We start from the raw sequence: 17,684 nt of genomic DNA, 5'->3' as shown, positions 1-17,684 counted from the left end.
CAAACCTACTCCCTTGCTTCCACAGTTGCCAGACTGGGGGTCTCCCTGGGTCTTCAAGCCTCAGTTTCCTGCCCCACAGCATGGATGCTGAACAAGGTGGGGGCTTAAAAACTTGGTCTGTGTCCCCTTCAAGGGCAGCCTGAGACAGGAGGGTGGCAACTCAGCTAGCCAGCAGGTCACTGTTGCAGGGCAGCAGGTCACATGCTAGCCATGCTTTCCATTCCAGATGGCCTTCAGGGCTAAGCTATGTTGCAACAGGAGGGAGCAAATGTCCACATGACCCTTCTCAGGGGCCTTATGTAGACTGGTCATGCCGTCGTCATCTCTCAATCTGGGCTTGGACCCATGTGAAAGCAGAGGCCGTGCAATTTCAGTGTGCCCTCAGTAGCAGTCCTGCTGCAGAGCAATGGCACCCCCATGGGTCTGGGCATCACACTTAGCTCCACTTAGCAGTAGGAACTGGTATACAGCATAGTGCCCATTGTGGCTGGCATAGTGCCATCTTGAAGTCCATCTCTCCAGCATCTGCTGCATGCCAGACACCGCACTGGGGAAGGAGCCACTGGGCCCATCTGCCCGGGCCTACCGCGCCACCATCCCAGACCCAGTGCCCTCTCACTGCCTCATATTCTGGATTTAGGACACAGCTCCTATGTGAGCCCCTGAGCCCAGGATCAATAACTGACTTGATGTGTTTTGTTTGGCTAGCTTGGTGTTTTGGAAGACAATCTAGATTCATGAAAGAAAAAATTGATGTTGGACTTTATTTAAAATTAAAACACCACTCTGCAAAAGATATTTTTAAAAGAATTGAAAGAGAAGCTACAGACTGGGAGAAAATATTTGCAAAACACATATCTGATAAAGGACTTGTATCTAAAGTATACAAAGAACTGTAAAAATTCAACAATAAGAAAATAAACAACCCAATTTAAAAGTGGCCAAAAGGTCTGAACAGCCACTTCACCAAAGAAGAGATACAAATGGCAAATAAGTACATGACAAGGTACACAACATCCTGTGTCACACAGGGAAATACAAATTAAAACAACGAGATACCACTACATACATATTAGAATGGCTAAAATCAAAAAAAACCTGACAATTCCAAATGCTGGTGAGGATGTGGAGCAATAGGAACTCTCGTTCATTACTGATGGGAATGCAAAATGGTGCAGCCACTTTGGAAGACAGTTTGATGGATTCTTGCAAAGCTCGATATGATCTTACCATAAAATCCAGCAATTGCATTTTAGTTATTTACCTAATTGAGGTGAAAACTTATGTCCACCAAAAAAAAAAAAAAAAAAAAAAAACAGAATACGATTGTTCATAGCAACTTTATTTATAAATTATTTATAATTGCCCAAAACTGAAAGCTACCAAGATGTCCTCCAAAAGGTGAATGAATAGACAAACCATGGAATATTATTCAGCAATAGAAAGAGCTATCAAGGCCGGACACAGTGGCTCAGGTCTGTAATCCCAGCACTTTGGAAGGCCAAGGCGGGTGGATCACTTGGGGTCAGGAGTTCAAGAGCATCCTGGCCAACATGGTGAAACGCAACATCTACTAAAAATACAAAAATTAGCCAAGGGTATTGGCATGCACCTGTACTCCCAGCTACTTGGGAGGCTGAGGCAGGAGAATTGCTTGAACCCAGGAGGCAGAGGTTGCAGTGAGCCGAGATCAAGCCACTGCACTCCAGCCTACGTGACAGAGCAAGACTCCATCTCAAAAAAAAAAGAGCTATCAGGCCATGAAAAGTTATGAACCTGCAATGCATATTGCTTAGTGAAAGATGCTAATATGAAAAGGCTACGTATTATATGATTCCAACTATATAACATTCTGGAAAAGGCAAAATAATGGACACAGTGAAATAGTCAGTGATCGTCATGGACTTGTAGGGAGGGAAGGATGACTAGATAGAGCACAGGGGATTTTTAGGGCAGTGAAACTATTCTGTATGATATTGTAATGTTGCAGAGATGATGTCATGCATTTGTCAAAATCCACAGAGCTGTACAGCACAAAGAGTGAAGCCCTGCATAAACCGTGGACTTCAGTGCATGATAATGTATCAATATTCATTCATCGGTTATAACAAATTTATCACACTAATACAAAATGTTAGTAATAAGGAAAACTGTTAGGCAGGGAAGAGGAGTATAAGGGAATTCTCTGTACTGCTCAATTGTCTGTAAACTTAAAACTTCTCTAAATAATAGTCTATGGATTTTTAAAAATGCAAAAGCAGAATAACTAGGCAGCCGCACTATGCCATGGCAATGCAGGCAGCTTAGCATTTGTACCCTGTACCTGGCCCACTCCATGCATTCACTTGGGCACCTGCCAACCTCTAGAGGCTGGTAAATTTGAATTGCAACCCCTGTATACCTGCCTCCTTCCACACACGGAGCCCTCTCGCTAAAACTCCAGGACTCCACACAGCACATCTGAAAAACACAGCCAAGAGGACTCAGCTTCCTCAGCCACTGCTCTGGCTCTGTGCTGAGCCCCTCATGTATCTGCCCCATGAGAATAAGCTCTCCTCTTGGTTGTGAGGCTCAGCACCCCTGGCTATTTCTCCATCCTCTTTTCTCATCTCTTGGGTAGCTTCTACTAGTAGCAGTATCCTGCTCAGGGAATAGAAAGCCCTGTCTCTCATTTTTCCTTTGACTTCAAAGACATTGGAGTGTGTACGTGTGCGTGTGTGTGTGTGTGTGTGTGTGTGAGAGAGAGAGAGAGAGAGAGAGAGAGTGCTAGGAGTGTCAGCAAGAGGTCCGATAGATGCAAGATAGAAATATACTATGCTTGGCCAGGGACAGTGGTTCATGCCTGTAATCCCAGCACTTTGGGAGGCTAAGGTAGGTGGATCACTTGAGCCAGGAGTTCAAGACCAGCCTGGGCAACAAGGTGAAACCCCATCTCTATAAAAAACATGAAAAGCATCCTTCCCTCCCCACAAATCCATAGCCAGGCATGGTGGTACATGCCTGTAGTCCCAGCTACTCAGGAGGCTGAGATGGGAGGATCTTTTGAACCCAGAAGGTCAAGGTTGTAGTGAGCCAAGATCTGCACCACTGCACTCTAGTCTGAGTGACGCAGTGAGACCCTGTCTCAAAAAGAAAAAAAAAAAAGGAAAAGAAATATATTATGCTTGCAAAAAAAAAAAATGCTTAATCCTAGTGTTCAGAACCTTGAATTTGAAAGGTGTGCATCAGATCACCCACAGGAGCTTTTCCCAAAATCCTGCTTCCAGAGTCCCCACCCCCACCCCAAGCCCCTTCGGTGACTGCCGGCAGGAGGGTCTTGGGGAAGATGGCTTTCAGGCAGCCCTAGAGGGCTGTTCAGCCCCATCCCCTGTGGTGGCTGCTGGCGTGCTGGTTGGATGCTCTAATTCCTGGGAAGAGATCACTGAGTGTCCTGAACGGTGTTTGTTAAAACACCTCAACTCCAGTGGCTGGCTGCCCCATATTTCCTCCTCTAACAGTTGTTGGAGTGCCAGGATTCGTGGATGGGATGGTCACACTAGGCAGGTGAGAGGGAAAGTAACCCCGCCAGAGATTGGAAAGGAAGAGCTCTAGGGGCTCCACCTCTGACAAAGAAATCCTTGTCACGTGCTTTAGATGCTGGTAGTAAAGGGCTCACAGAACTCTGCCAGGGTGAGGCGGGTAGGGAACCCTGTCTCAGGCTCTCAGGGCATCTCAGACATTCCCTGTGCACATCCCACTCGGCGGATTCGCTGTTGGCGCTCCTACGTTCCCAAGGGAGACAGCCTTGGCCTGATGGTGGTAATATCCCCTAGCCTTCGTAGAGGGTCCTCATGGGCCAGGTGCAAATCACACGAGCAACGTGCCTATCATGGTCCCCCACTTGACATGTGAAAAAACGCAGGCTCAGAGAGATGAAGTAGCTTGCCCAGGGTCACCAGCTAATCCGTGGTGGACTCAAACCCAGGCCTGTCTGAGTCGTGCACTCCCCGCATTCCTCACAGCAATTTTGTTTAGAATCAATGACTGCCTTTTAGGGACACATGTCCACTATGTTATCTACTAGGTGTTGGCACTTACCAGCCCACATTTTGTAATATTTTGTACAAGGTGCTTTCTTTATGTACTTCCCACCACCAGATCCTCCTGCCTGGGGTATCCGCTCTCCAATGTGTCCACACCGTCTGATTTTCGCAAGAGGCCATGATTTTTAAGGGGCAAAACTGTGTTGCCTTAAAAGGCCAACCTTCTAAGGTCTGGAAACCCAGAATTCCCTGTGACTGGCCCTCACCATTTCAGCTGAGAAATCCTGAGTTCAGCCTCCCCATTCTGCAAATGAGGACACTGAGGCCCCAAAAGGGAATGAGATGCTTTGACTCTGTAGTTAATAACATAAAGAGCCACAGATTAGGCCAGGCACGGTGGCTTATGCCTGTAATCCCAGCACTTTGGGAGGCCAAGGCGGGTGGATCACGAGGTCAGGAGTTCGAGACTAGCCTTGGCCAATATGGTGAAATCTCATCCCTACTAAAAATATAAAAATTAGCCAGCCATGGTGGTGCGCACCTGTCGTCCCAGCTACTCAGGAGGCTGAGGCAAGAGAATCGCTTGAACCCGGGAGGTGGAGGTTGCAGTGAGCTGAGATCGCACCACTGCACTCCAGCCTGGAGACAGAGCGAGACTCCGTCTCAATAAAAAAAAGAGCCACAGATTAAACCTAGACCTTCACACTCCATGGCGAGTGCCTTTTCTTCCTTCTGCCCACTGCTCCCCCTGCCCTCTCCCTGCCTCCTTCCCTCCTCCACTCCCCTCTTCTCCCATCTCTCCCTCCATTGTCGGCTCTGCCTATCTCTATTCCTATCTTACATCCCCCTTCTCCTTTTCTTCGTCCTCTCTGCTTCATTCCCTTTGTCATGCTCCCTTGCAGCCAGGGCTGCCTCTTTACTGCTTGTTTGTTGATCCATGCCGCTGCCAGCCTTTATCTGCCGGCATCTCTGAGAGAGTCCACAGTGGAATAGGTCTAAGGAGTAGCCCCTGGGCAAGGCCTCCAGGGACCATCTGCTGTGCCACCCATCAGAATAGTGCTCCTTCCACCTTGTCTTGGCCTTGGGCATTCCTGGACATTCCTTAGGTATTCCAACTTAAGATGCTCCCTGGATGTGCTTGCCTAGAGACCCTTAACCCTGCAGTCAAGAACCTTGGACTTCAAAGGCATGTGTCACGTCATTATTGACCTCCTCCAACGAGTTCCCTTTATTGAGATTTGAATAGCATGAATCCCAGTCATGGCCCCTTCGAGCAGCACACCCTTGGACAAGCCAGCTCCCCACTTTGGGATTCCCTTGCCCCATCTGTAAGATATGCAAATGTCCCTCCGACACGGTCACTCTGTGAGCAGATAAACATTCCAGTGCCCGGTCAGAGCCGCGAGGTGAGACAGCGAGGGCCCAGCGGCAGTTGCTGCCTGAGCTCCAGAGCGGCCTGCTCCTGTGGAACTGCCGCAGGCGGGGAACTGGGCGGCGGGACGCTGGTCCTCTGCTCATCGGGTTCTGAAAGAAACCTCATTCATCACTTCCCCAGGGATGCTCAGGCCCTGGAAGCTGATCCCACTAAACACTCTGATTGGCAACCCAGGAGGCCTAATTATTATTAATATGGCTTATTAATCCTTTTTAAGAAAGATAATTCATTCTGATGGCTGGTATGTTCTCTCTCCAGAGGGACGTCAACATGAGAAATTAAATCAGTGTCAAAGGCTGGTTGGGCAAAGGGCGAGGGCAGAGGTCATTTATGGCACCATCCCCAGAATTACAGAAACCAAGCTGTGGCATCCAAGAACAGGACGCTTGAGCAGCTTACGGGTTTGAAGAGTCATTTCCCTCGGGAGCCCCCAGCCTTCCATTCCACTGCCCTCCTGCATGAGCTGTTGAGGCAACAGGCAGGGCAGCTGGGCCTCCGCAAAGGGTACCGGATGGCCCCACTGGCCACAGTGTGATCGTGCCCTCTACCCTGCCCCATCCATCTCTCCATCCTCTTCCACCCCCTCCCAGCTTTCAATAGTTTGGCACCTGTGAACTCTCCCTGGAACCTGAGCCATGGCTCCACTGGGAAGCCATTGAGTGAATGAGCCATTTTTGTGCCAGTGCCTTGGTCTTGCAAATTTGCTACAGCTTCTAAACTGACCTTGACCCGTTGTAATGAAAGCACTTGCAGGATGGAAAGCCCTTTCTCCTTCCCTCCTCCAGGCTGCACCAGGAACCACTCTGCAGGAGCCTTGAGAATTGGTCACTGTTCTCTAAAGAAAAGCGTGCAGAGCTTGCCACCTTGTGGCTACCTCTGGTCCTGCAGCAGTCCTCACTAGACCCAGCACAGAGATTTCTGCTCTCCCACCATGAAGGGCACCTGGTGGAAAGTCTCTCCACTGCTAGGAAATGGACACTGGTGGGTGAGGCGGGCTTCCCCAGGCTCCGATGTCTTTTCCTGCTTGTTTGACCACAGTCGTGACCTATGGAAGCAGCCTTGCCATTGGCTGAGATCGGAAGGCGGAAGGCCCGAGCCGGGGAAGGGGCCATGAGACCCGCGGTTTGTCAGGTTTGTGGAGTACCTTGCACAGAAGATGCAGACTCCGCGGAGCCAGCTCACCTGTCTCTAACCCTAGCCTGCCTCTCAGCCCCAGTGTCCCCAGAGTGTAAAAGGAGGGTTGTACCCAGGTGACTTCTTAGGCCTCTTCCAGCTCTGACATTGTCCCCAGGCAGGAAGCGAGGAAGATCTCCTTACAGCACAGCTTAGAGTAGGGACCTTGTCACCACAGGCATGTGGAATACACTGGCCTCCAACCAGCCGTGTCCACGTGCCTCTGCACCTCCCGAGAGGAGCTTCTGGGTTCCACCGCACTGGGCCAGGAATCCGAGGCAAGGCGCACATGTCAGCGGCCTAGGTGAACAGGCACAGCTGCACCTAGTGCGCTGTTGGATCTGACTTCTCACTCAGAGAGCATGAAGCTGGGTCCCAGGGGCAGGCAGCACGGTCAGGCGTAGGCCAGTGTGTGTTCCCAGAATGCCACAGAGTCAAGCGCAGTTGGAAGGCATGGTGGCTGAGAGCACAGGTTCTGGAGCCTCAGAGAATCCTGAGTAGCTCCAGATTCTGCCACTTACCAGCTGGATAACTTTTAGAATTTCTTTAATCTCTCTAAGCCTGTTTTCTCATGTATAAAATGGAGATGATGACATCCACCTCTTAGGTCATTGAGAGGATTAAATGGCATGATGTTTGCAGAGCACTTTCACAGAGCCTGGCATGTCTATCAATAACAGTTGTGGCCATCGTTTGTTCAGCTTCTACAACCAACAGATGCATGCCCTAACAATGAAAATTACTGTGTAGTCCAGGCACAGTGACTCACGCCTGTAATCCCAGCAGTTTGGGAGGCCAAGGTGGGCGGATCACCTGAGGTCAGGGTATCACGTCATTGAACTCCAGCTTGGGCAACAGGAGTGAAACTCCATCTCAAAAAAAAAAAAGAAAGAAAGAAAGAAAGAAAAAAAGAGAATTACTGTGTAAACCATCCAAGACAGGATTCTTGGCTCTTGTCTTAGTCTGCTCAGGCGTTATAACAAAATACTATAGAACGAGTGGCTCAAACAACAAATGTTTATTTTTCACAGTTCTGGAGGCTGGGAAGTCCAAGGTCAAGGCACTGGCAGATTCGATGTCTGGTGAGGACCCCCTTCCTCGTTCACAGACAGCTGTCTTCTCGATGCATTCTCACACGGTGGTAGGGGCCAGGGAGCTCTCTGATGCCCCTTTTATAAGGACTCTAATCCCATTCACGAGAGTTCTGCCTTCATGACCTAATCACCTCCCAAAGGCCCCACCTGTACTACCATTACATTGGAGATTTGGTTCAACACCTGACTTTTCAGGGACACAAACCTCCAGTCCATAGCACAGCAGATTCAGTTCCTGCTGAGGGCCTCCTTCCTCACTTGCTGGCACCTCCTTCTTGCTGTGTGCTGTCTCTCCCAGCACTTTGGGAGACCAAGGTGGGTGGATCACTTGAGGTCAGGAGTTCAAGACCAGTCTGGCCAACATGGTGAAACCCCATCTTTACTAAAAATACAAACAATTAGCCGGGTGTGGTGGTGCACGCTTGTAATGCCAGCTACTCAGGAGGCTTAGGCAGAAGAATTGCTTGAACCTGGAGGTGGAAGTTGCAGTGAGCCAAGAGAGACACAGAGAGAGAGAGAGAGAGAGAGAGAGAGCATGCACTGTAGTTTCTCATCCTCTTCTTATACCTATAAGGACACTAATCCCAGTGCAGGGGCCCCACCCTCAGGACCTCATCTAAATCTAATCACCTCCCAAAGGCCCCCCATCACACTGGGAATTAGCGTGTCAACATATGGATTTTGAGAGGATGCATTCAGTCCATAACAGCTCCTAGATACAAACCCTGAATTTATCTTCTATAAATTTGCCCCCATTCCTTTTGCTTTTGTTGGTTTGTGTTTTGCAGTGATGTGAATGCCAGGAAAATCCTGCCCTCGCCTTGCCCCAGTCCACACAGCCAGAAACAGAGCAGCACCAGCACCCCACTGGAAGACAGGTCTGTGGTCTTCTCCTTTAATGCCTGTGACAGCCCCTGCAGTAGACGGAGTGGGCCTCCATCTCCAATCTACTCCCTGAAAAAGCCCCTCGTCTAGTAGCCACACAGACAGAGCCCAGGTCTGGCATCTGCCCTGGTCCCCTGGGAATTCCCTGGAATCTCTCACACAGGCCAACTCAAAGCGGGGAGGTTTTCTCCCACAGTCACCAGGGCCCTGTGTGGGCAGAGTTGCTTCACATCTTCTTGTAAATAGATGTACCTGGGGGCCAGAAAGCGAAAGAGCCAGCCTAGGGCAGCCCCACCACAGAGCAGAGCATGGAGCTGACAAGCCTGGCCTCAAGACCCAGCAGCATTTGCTTCCAGGCTTAGCAGAGTTAATCAGCACCATGGGTGTTTGTATCCTCTAACTAGAATGACTGCTCAGCCTCTCACCAGCTCAGCCACTGCCCTGCTTGCCTGGACTCTGCTTTAGCACTTCCAGCTGGGCTGCAGCTGGAAAGCCAACACCCAAAACTACCTGTGGGAATGGCCAGCCCCTTGTTACATACCATCCTTACTGCCTTCTAAGGAAGTGGCTACCGCCTCCTGCTGTGCAGAAGCACAGGGGTGAGGACAGACGGAAAGTTGGCAAGACCAGGCAAATGTACTGCTCTGAGTTTGCTGAAGGGGAATGCTATATGGAGAAGCTGGATGGAAAAGGGGATGGGGGAGGGCACACACAGCCCTCCCTTTCTAAGGAGATTGCCCCGCAACACTTCTACTTACAAATCTCATTGGCCATCACCTGGCTACCTGGCCACACATCACAGCAAAGGAGTCTGGGAAAGGTCATTTTTTTTACTTGTGGCAACTTAGCTAAATATGGTTCTGTTTTTAAGGAGAGACAGGAGAATAGTAATCTCTGCTTTGAGGTCAACTAGCTAAGTCACATGGGGAGTGGGGATGCTCTGAGGATACAATACTGAAGGATATGACATCTAAGCTGGGCGCAGAAGTTGACAGGCCCCAGGTTATGGGGTGCTGGTTTGGGTAAATCGGGGATGGGAGGACAGGAGGGGTGGTGGTGAGAGGATAGAGAAGGCAGTGAGAGAAAGCGCAGCCGCCATGTGACGGTTGGGGGAAGGGGAGTCCAGGGAGAGGAAGCATCAGAGCAAAGGTCCTGAGGTTGGATGCGGCTTGGTAAATGCAAGTCACTGAAAGAAGAGGGGGCAGCTGGAGCTACTGAATCGGGGTCATATGACACACAGCCTGGTGGGTCATGGGACAGAGTTTGAGTTTTATTCTATGAGTGGTGAAAAACCACTAAAGGGTCTGTATTAGTCTGTTTTCACACTGCTGATAAAGACATACCTGAGACTGGGCAATTTGTAAAGAGAAAGAGGCTTAATGGACTCACAGTTCATGTCGCTGGGGAGGCCTCACAATCATGGTGAAAGGCACGTCTTACATGGTGGCAGCCAAGGGAGAATGAGAGCCAAGTGAGAGGGGAAACCTCTTATGAAACCTTCAGATCTCATGAGACTTATTCACTACCACGAGAACAGTATAGGGGACCGCCACCTCATGATTCAGTCATCTCCCACCGGGTCCCTCCCACAACACGTGGAAATTATGGGAACTACAGTTCAAGATGAGATGTGGGTGCAGACACAGCCAAACCATATCAGGGTCTATGGCAGGGAGTGACTTGACCCAATTTGCATGACAGGAGGCTTAGTGTGGCTGCCACACAGAGAAGGTAGGAGGGAGTGAGAAGCAGGCCAGCCGTGTCATGTAACTTTCTGAGTGAGATCAGTCACCAAAAATTGAAAAGCATTTTGGAAAGACAAGTGGTGAGTCCAGTTGTAAACTGTAGTAAAATGTGACACATGGTTGCCCCCAGCATCCCCAAGAGGCCAATGTCGTCCATCCCTCTCACCGGAGACAGCCAGACGGACTCAGACATCCTGGCCTTCATCAAAGCCAGACAGAGCATTCTGCAGAAGCAATGTAAGTTCACCTCCCTTGGTGGCTCCTCCAGGGCCACAGGTCACCAACACTTGTGGGGAGCACACAGTGAGGTGGGAGGGGAGTAGGGAGTTTCCTGCATGTTCCTGAAGCCACAGGACTGGCCTACCAGTCACTCACATGTGCCCAGCCTCCGATTCCTTCTTGAGAAAGCCTCAAGGGGCAGCATCAGAGACACCAAGACAGGCCCAAGTGAGTGGGCGGCCCAGGTGCTCCTGCCCCTCTTGGCAGAACTTGCCCTCTGTCTCTTCCAGATCTTCAGCTCCTTTGTTCTCTGTCCCCAAAGTCAGCTGTCTCCTTCACTCAGCCATCTACAAACAGAAAGGGGCTGAGCGATGTTTTGGTAACTCGTTGAACCCCTGGCTCGAAGACTCACTCCCCTCTCAGAGTGTGGTTCTTGCCAAAAAGCTGCAAGTGTAAACACTACTCGAAGGCCCAGGCCCGAGGACACGTAACAATCACAGAGGAAGTAAGTGTGGTGTGTCACACAACAGGAAGAGAAGAAGGCTCTTCTCGGCCTGCATCACTGCCCCCTCCACCCCCAGCCCCATCCTCTTGGCAGCTGCCCATCTCCCATCTGCGGTGGATGGGCCTTTTCTCTTTCTGCCTTCCATCCCCCACACACCCACAGGGCAAGCCCCAGGGCCCCTTACCCCAGGCCTGCGTTTTGTCTTCGTCTCCTCCCCATAACCCAAAGGCTAATAGGCAGGCTTAACATTGCCTTCACATTGCCAGAAAGGCGCCCCCGCCGTGATGGTATCGGCGGGCAGATTGGATGTATAATGACTGATGCCTGCCCTGCGGGGCCTGCACTCAGCTTCTCCACCAACCGTGTGCAGTTTGGGCAGGAAGAGATTTGTGCATGGATGGAGCACCGCAGCTGAGAGCCGGCCTTGGTCCTGCTGTCCTCGCCTTGCTTGGCCGCCAGCCTGCTTCCTTACTATCCTCTCTTCACCACCAGGACCGGCAACCTCAGCACCACTATCAGGTCCTTTCTTAGGCCTGGGACAGCCCAGCTCTGCTGCGATCTTGTCTCATTCTCAGTTTCCTTGTCTAAAAAAGAAGACTGGATTCAGTGATCTCCAAGTCCCCATCTATGCCCTAAATACTCTGATGATATGTATCAGGCACTGAACAGTAATGAACAGCCAATCAGTCAGCAAACACTGTATGTGTTGGGTGCCTTCTTATGCCAGCTACTACTAGTGCTGGGGCTACAGCAGAGAACAAGACAGAGCCCAGCAGGTGAGAAACTGACATTCTAGGGGGAGGAAGGAGACAGACAATGAACACATCAACAAATAAGTAAGATCGTTTGAGGGGCTAATAAGTGCTATGAAATAACTAAGCTATGTAATGTGGTAGACAGTAACTGGGAAGACTGCTTTTAGCTGGGTAGGTTGGGGAGGCCTCACCTGAGAAGAGAACTTTAAACTGACAGCTGCATCATGAGAAGGGAGCAGGCACGCCACGTTCTGGGAATGCACAGTCCTAGCAGACAGAGTGGAAAGCGAGAAGTCTGAAGGGAAAGCGTTTCTTGGCCACAAGGTGGGAAGGAGACCAGAGTGACTGGAGGGCAGGGAGCAAGAGCACAAGGACCAAGTCACACCAGCCTTAGGCACAGAGGAAAGAGATTTGGATTTTATTCTGGGTACAGTGGAAGCCCACTGAAGAATTTTAACCATGGAGTGATATGATGTGATTGATGCTTTAAAAAGCTCACTTTGTCATATGTAGTGTAGATTGCAGGGGCCAAGGGCAGACCAGTTACCAGGCTACCATGAAAGTGCCAGCAAGGGATGATTGTGGCTTGGACTCACCAGTAGACTGAATGTGAGATGCAAGAGAAAGAGGAGAGTCAGGGCACCTCCTGGGCTTTTGATCTGAGAAGCTAAGAGAATGGCTAAATGATAAAGGCAGGGAAGCATGGCCATCAGAGGCAAGGATCTGGAGGGATGGAGAGTTCTGGCTACCCCGTTTGAAGTTTCAGATGATGTTTGACGTCTAAGAGGAGGTGACGAGTAGACAGGTGAGCATGAGTGGAGCTCAGAGAGAAAGTCTAAGCTAGAAAAAGAAATGGGCAAGTCGTCATGTCTGGATGGTGTCTGAAGCCACAGGACTGAGTACAATGTCCTCTGAAGAGCAGAGATGGAGGCATTCAAATTGCTGAGAACAGCCCCCTGGGGCTCTCCAACAGTTGCAGAGAGAGAGAGGAAGCAGCGATGCTGAGAAGGCACTGCCAGGGTGCAAGGAGGAACAGCAGATGAGTGGGTATGGCCTCAGGCACAAGCTGGAGAAGCACAAGCTCCAAGGAGAGACGGGCCAGTAGAGTGTGGCAGGATGGAATGTGGACCGCAGGTCATTTTGCATGTCAGGGTGGTCATGGACAAGCGCTATTTAGCCAGGGGACTGGCGAGAGATGGAAGGGAAAGAGGCTGACGCAGTGAGCAGATACAACTCCTCCAGGAGGTTGAGCATTGACAGGAGCAGAGAACCGGAGCTGGAGCTGAAGGGAAGCAGGAGCCCAGAGGGATGTTTCATGTGTTGTAAAGGGGTCCTGTAAAGACTTGCTCATGTGCTGAAACATGCAGAGGAGGGAAATTGAAGCTACAGTGGGAGAGGGGAGCAGAGCTGCAGGAAAACTTCCTTGAGAAAGTAGAGGGGACGGTGTCCGGGGCACAAGTGGAGGAAGGCTTGGATATGCAGGAGATCCTTTGGAGCTGGGATATCCCTTCCCCTGTATCAAATCCATAGAAATCGACCATCATTCCTCCCCTCGAGAAGCCTACAAGCAAGCAATGTCTTTAATTTATGTTCACTAAGCTTTTGTACATTTAAGAGAGATGTGATCATCTGTCTCCAAACAGAAGAGGCAGAAGTCCGGGTCCCTGTCAGAGCGGGGTCCTCCTGCTAACACTGTCCCCAGGCAGTGCAGAGAGCTGGATTGAAGGGCAGGCACTTGTATTAAAATATATACGGCAAATTACCATTTGTAAATGTTTTCATTTTTTATTGTTTCATTTGATGCTCTTAACGCTCCTGTAAGGCATGCAGGGCCAAGATTATGATCCCCTATTGACAGGTGAGGAAACTGAGGCACACAGCGATTGAATCACTTCCCCAAGGTTACACAGCTGATAAATGGCAGAGCCAGCATAACCCAGGTTTTCTGCTCTCTCCCCACTGGGCCACACTGTCTTGAAAAGCTGCAACTACCAAGATGTGCCCACCCTGCTGTCAGGAGTTCTCTCAGCCTCAGGAACAGGAACCAGCATTGACAGGAGGGGAGTGACCGCAGCCTCTACCCACCCTGCAGCTGTGGCGCTTTGCTCTCCAAACAACAGCAGCCTGGAAGTAATTCATCAAAGCAAACAAAACTTCCACGGCTCAATTTTTATTCCGAAAGGAAGAATATTCATTCTGGCTTTTCAGTGACAGGGCCACAAAGGAAGCCAAAGACAGGTTGACACCGGTCCCTCTGCCACCAAGTCCCAAAGGGCCAGCAGGCGTGACCTCTCAGGACATACAGCAGATGGTTCTGGTCCCACCATGTGGCACTTAATATGCAGCCCACTTATCAGGGCACCCAGGCAAACACACAGGCCGGGGCCCAGGCACCTTCTCAGCCAAAGCAAACACCTCCGTCTCCCGGCCTGGGCTCTCGAATCTTAATTTAGCACACAGCGCTGCCGTGGTTACTTCAGGAGTGCTCATTAAGGGGAATTTGTGACTGTCAGCCCGGGAGCAGGAGCCCAGAGAGGGCAATTTAACATAAGCCTCGCCAGCTCTTAGGCTTCACCAAGGGCCAGGATGGATCTACTTGATTTAGGATGCGTGGAACAGCATGGAAAGTTTAAATCCCTGCCAGGGGCACGTGTGGACAGGTATATAACCCCCGTAAGGGGCATCAGTCATCCGTGGAGTCAACTCTGCCGTTTCCAACTGCCAAGGACAGTTTTTACACGGAGGAAATGAGGTTAACCCCTTTCTAGAGGGCCTTTTTGTTTTTAATCTTGCTTAATCGCTGAGTTTGGAAGTATTCCCATCTGGAAAGGAACCGTGGTGTGACCCCCATAACCACGAGTCTGTCTTCTCCAAGAGGTGTTAGGAAGAGGTCCTGCCTCTCCCAGCCCTCCAGCCCACTGGGAGAAACCCTCCAGCTCTCTTCTGTGTTCAGAAACCCTCCCAGGGAAAGAGAAAGAGCCCCGAACTGGGAGGGAAAAGGCGGAAATTCCCAGGCCATCTCCACTCTGCATGACACTGGGCAGGTCACCTCCCCAAGCCTCCCTCTCACTGTCTGAAATGTACAGATTCCGCCCTTGCCCAGGCTCTGATTCTCCCCCAGATAATATCCATTAAAGTCCCTCATCAACGCCCAAGCACCAAGGAATTGTTAGCAGGGAAGTGGCCTCTGTGGTGAGAGCTGGCCCAACACCATGAGGTGTGATTTTTTTTTTAATGGTGTATCTGTAGCACGCCCTCCATTCTGGGAACCCACAGTAATCAAAATCCCAATACAGACAGAGCTTCATCACTTAACTGGGGTCCATAAAGTGAATGAGCTGTAAATGGTGCCTTTTGTGTTGAGGTCTGTGCATGTAAGGAACTATGTCTCGGAGCACAGCGTGTTCTCAGCCCTATTCTGTAGCATTTCTTCCTAGGCCCCACCCCACCCACACCGTCATTACTGCATGAAAGTGTGTGAGGGGCTCAGAGATCATCTGGGTGGGAGATGGCTCAGACTCCATGCTCCTTACCACCGGCAGCGTTCACTGGCCCAGGCTGCATTTCAGCAGTGCAGCAGAAACATCAGACCCCAGATCTCATCAGCAGCCACGTGCCCACAGGCCCCCAGCTCTTGCCCTGCCAGTCCTTGTACTAGAGAGACGAAAGCAGCGAGTTTCAGCCCTGGCCATGCCTCATAACCACCTGGACCCACCCCAGCGATCCTGACTTAATGGTTCTGGGCTGTGGTCTGGGCACCAGGATTTCTAGAGATTCTCCAGAGATTTCCATTGTGTAGCAGAGCTGGGAACCGCAAGTCCAGAATGACAGGAACACATGACCATCATAGGCTCTGGTGTACCTTGTCTTCTTACTTCCCATTCTAGGATTCAATTAGGACAGGTCGGAATGTCTTAAAAATAAGGACGATATTTGTTTAATTAAACAGCAAGGCCAGCCAGAGGTCTTGCACACAGAATTAGAACCGAAGGACCAAGGCCTCACAGCCGTGAATTATTTCCAATCTCTTCCTCCGCACTAGCTGGACATTCAATGTATCACCAAGAATTACCCATTCTTCCTCAGCAATATCAAGCCAACCAAGCCCACACTCGTCACCCACCACCAGGTTCCTGTGGCCACACCTGGAGGGCTGCAGCTGCCTGCTCACCTGTTCCCTGACCAGCTTCACCCCTCAGTCTCTCTGTCCACTGCAATTCTTTTAAACATTGTATTTATTACTTCATCCAAGAATCTCAGAAATTCTCTCTTGCTCTTATTAAATTAGCCAAACTTTAAGCAAAATAACTGCATATCACTCTTACCAGTTCTTCTCACCCTTTAATGTGCTAATGAATCGACAGGTTTTGTCAAACTGTAGATTCTGATCCAGTAAGTCCAGGGTGGACCATGTCTTAGACTCTGCCTTTCTTAACAAGCCCCCTGGAGACCACACTTTGTGGAGCGAGAAGCTACCTTGCTTTTTCCAGGTATCTCATCTGCTCTAGCAAAGAGAAATGTGAGGCCCAGAGAACTGACATGACTTGCCCAAAGTCACACTGTGGGTTGAGTCCTGGCTAGAACTCAAGGGCCCTGGTTCTCAATCCAGAGAACCCTCTCCATGCCCAGCCATGGGACGTGACAGGATAGGGGCCACGTGGTCAGGAGGAGCCATCCTGGAATATAATTAATATCTGGAGCAAAAAGCAAAGAGAGAATCTCTCTGGGGGTTAGGTAGGAGCATCAGTGAAAACTGTGGGGTTGTCCGGGTGTGGTGGCTCACACTTGTAATTCCAGCACTTTGGGAAGCCAAGGTGGATGGATCACTTGAGCTCAGGAGTTTGAGACCAGCCTGGACAACATGGTGAAACCCCGTCTCTAGTAAAAATACAAAAATTAGCCCAACGTGATGGTGGGTGCCTGTAATTCTAGATACTTGGGAGGCTGAGGCGGGAGAATCACTTGAACCCGGGAGGCAGAGGTTGCAGTGAGCTGAGATTGTGCCACTGCACTCCAGCCTGGGTAACAGAGCAAGACTCTGTCAAGAAACAAGGAAAGAAGGAAGGAAGGAAGGAAGGAAGAAAGGAAGGAAGGAAGGGAGGGAGGGAGGGAGGGAGGGAGGGAGGGAGGAAGGGAGGGAAAAGAAAAGACTCCAGCCTAGGTGACAGAGTGAGACTCTGTCTGAAAAAAAAAAAAAAAGGAAAGAAAAGAAAACCGTAGGGTAGGAAAACAGGTGTCAGTCTCAGCCTAGGGAGGTGGAGCTTCTGCAAAGGACAAAGGGGGCCTCTTCCTTCAGAGCTTGGGGTATAAATGCAGCTCCTGGGAGGCAAGACACAGATGCAGTGCCCAAGACCCAGGGACAGTGGCCGGTGGCCTCCCCTCCTCCCGATTCAATCCTGGGAAAAGTCAGTGTCGGCATGCACAGCCTAACCAAAAGCATCCTGTCTCCCTTTCAGGTTTGGGAAGCAATTGAATTTCCAGGAAGTGTCCAGCCATGCATTATGCCCGCAAGAATGAAGTACAGATGAAGGCAGCGCCCCTCACTTGCCCTGGCTTCAGAAGTGAACTATGGGCTGCTGGGAGCACCTAGTGACTTTGATTCCCATGGAGGGGGACTGTGTTTCTTTAAGGATGCTGTCCTGGAGGCCACCAAGACGCTGGCCGGGGCTGACCATGACATCCGTCCTGTGGTTGCTGGAGCTGCTGGCAGGGCCAGGCAATGCCAGAGTGCTGGGGCAGGGTGAGGGCTTCAGCTCACTGTTGCAGTGATGTTTCGTGTAGATCATTATAAACTTTTCAGAATATGAAATACACCGTCATAGTATAATGTCAGAGGAAGCTCACACCAATG

At 50.4% G+C, this 17,684-nt stretch overlaps 1 protein-coding gene across 3 annotated transcripts in view; it reads left to right on the top strand.

Annotated features, from left to right (window-relative positions):
* The window catches only part of KIF6 (kinesin family member 6), a 375,342-nt gene extending 357,658 nt beyond the window's left edge, over positions 1-17,684 (top strand). For all 3 annotated transcript variants that reach the window (XM_025382856.1, XM_025382857.1, XM_025382858.1), the window contains 4 exons: positions 7,662-7,712; positions 8,513-8,602; positions 10,485-10,591; positions 17,290-17,684. In XM_025382856.1, coding sequence (XP_025238641.1) covers positions 7,662-7,712; positions 8,513-8,602; positions 10,485-10,591; positions 17,290-17,306 — 265 coding nt within the window. In that variant the 3' untranslated portion in view covers positions 17,307-17,684. The remainder of the gene's footprint in view (positions 1-7,661; positions 7,713-8,512; positions 8,603-10,484; positions 10,592-17,289) is intronic.

This window comes from Theropithecus gelada, chromosome 4, assembly GCF_003255815.1.
Source record: "Theropithecus gelada isolate Dixy chromosome 4, Tgel_1.0, whole genome shotgun sequence".
Lineage (NCBI taxonomy): Eukaryota > Metazoa > Chordata > Mammalia > Primates > Cercopithecidae > Theropithecus > Theropithecus gelada.
This window is presented reverse-complemented; position numbering and strand designations above follow the sequence as displayed.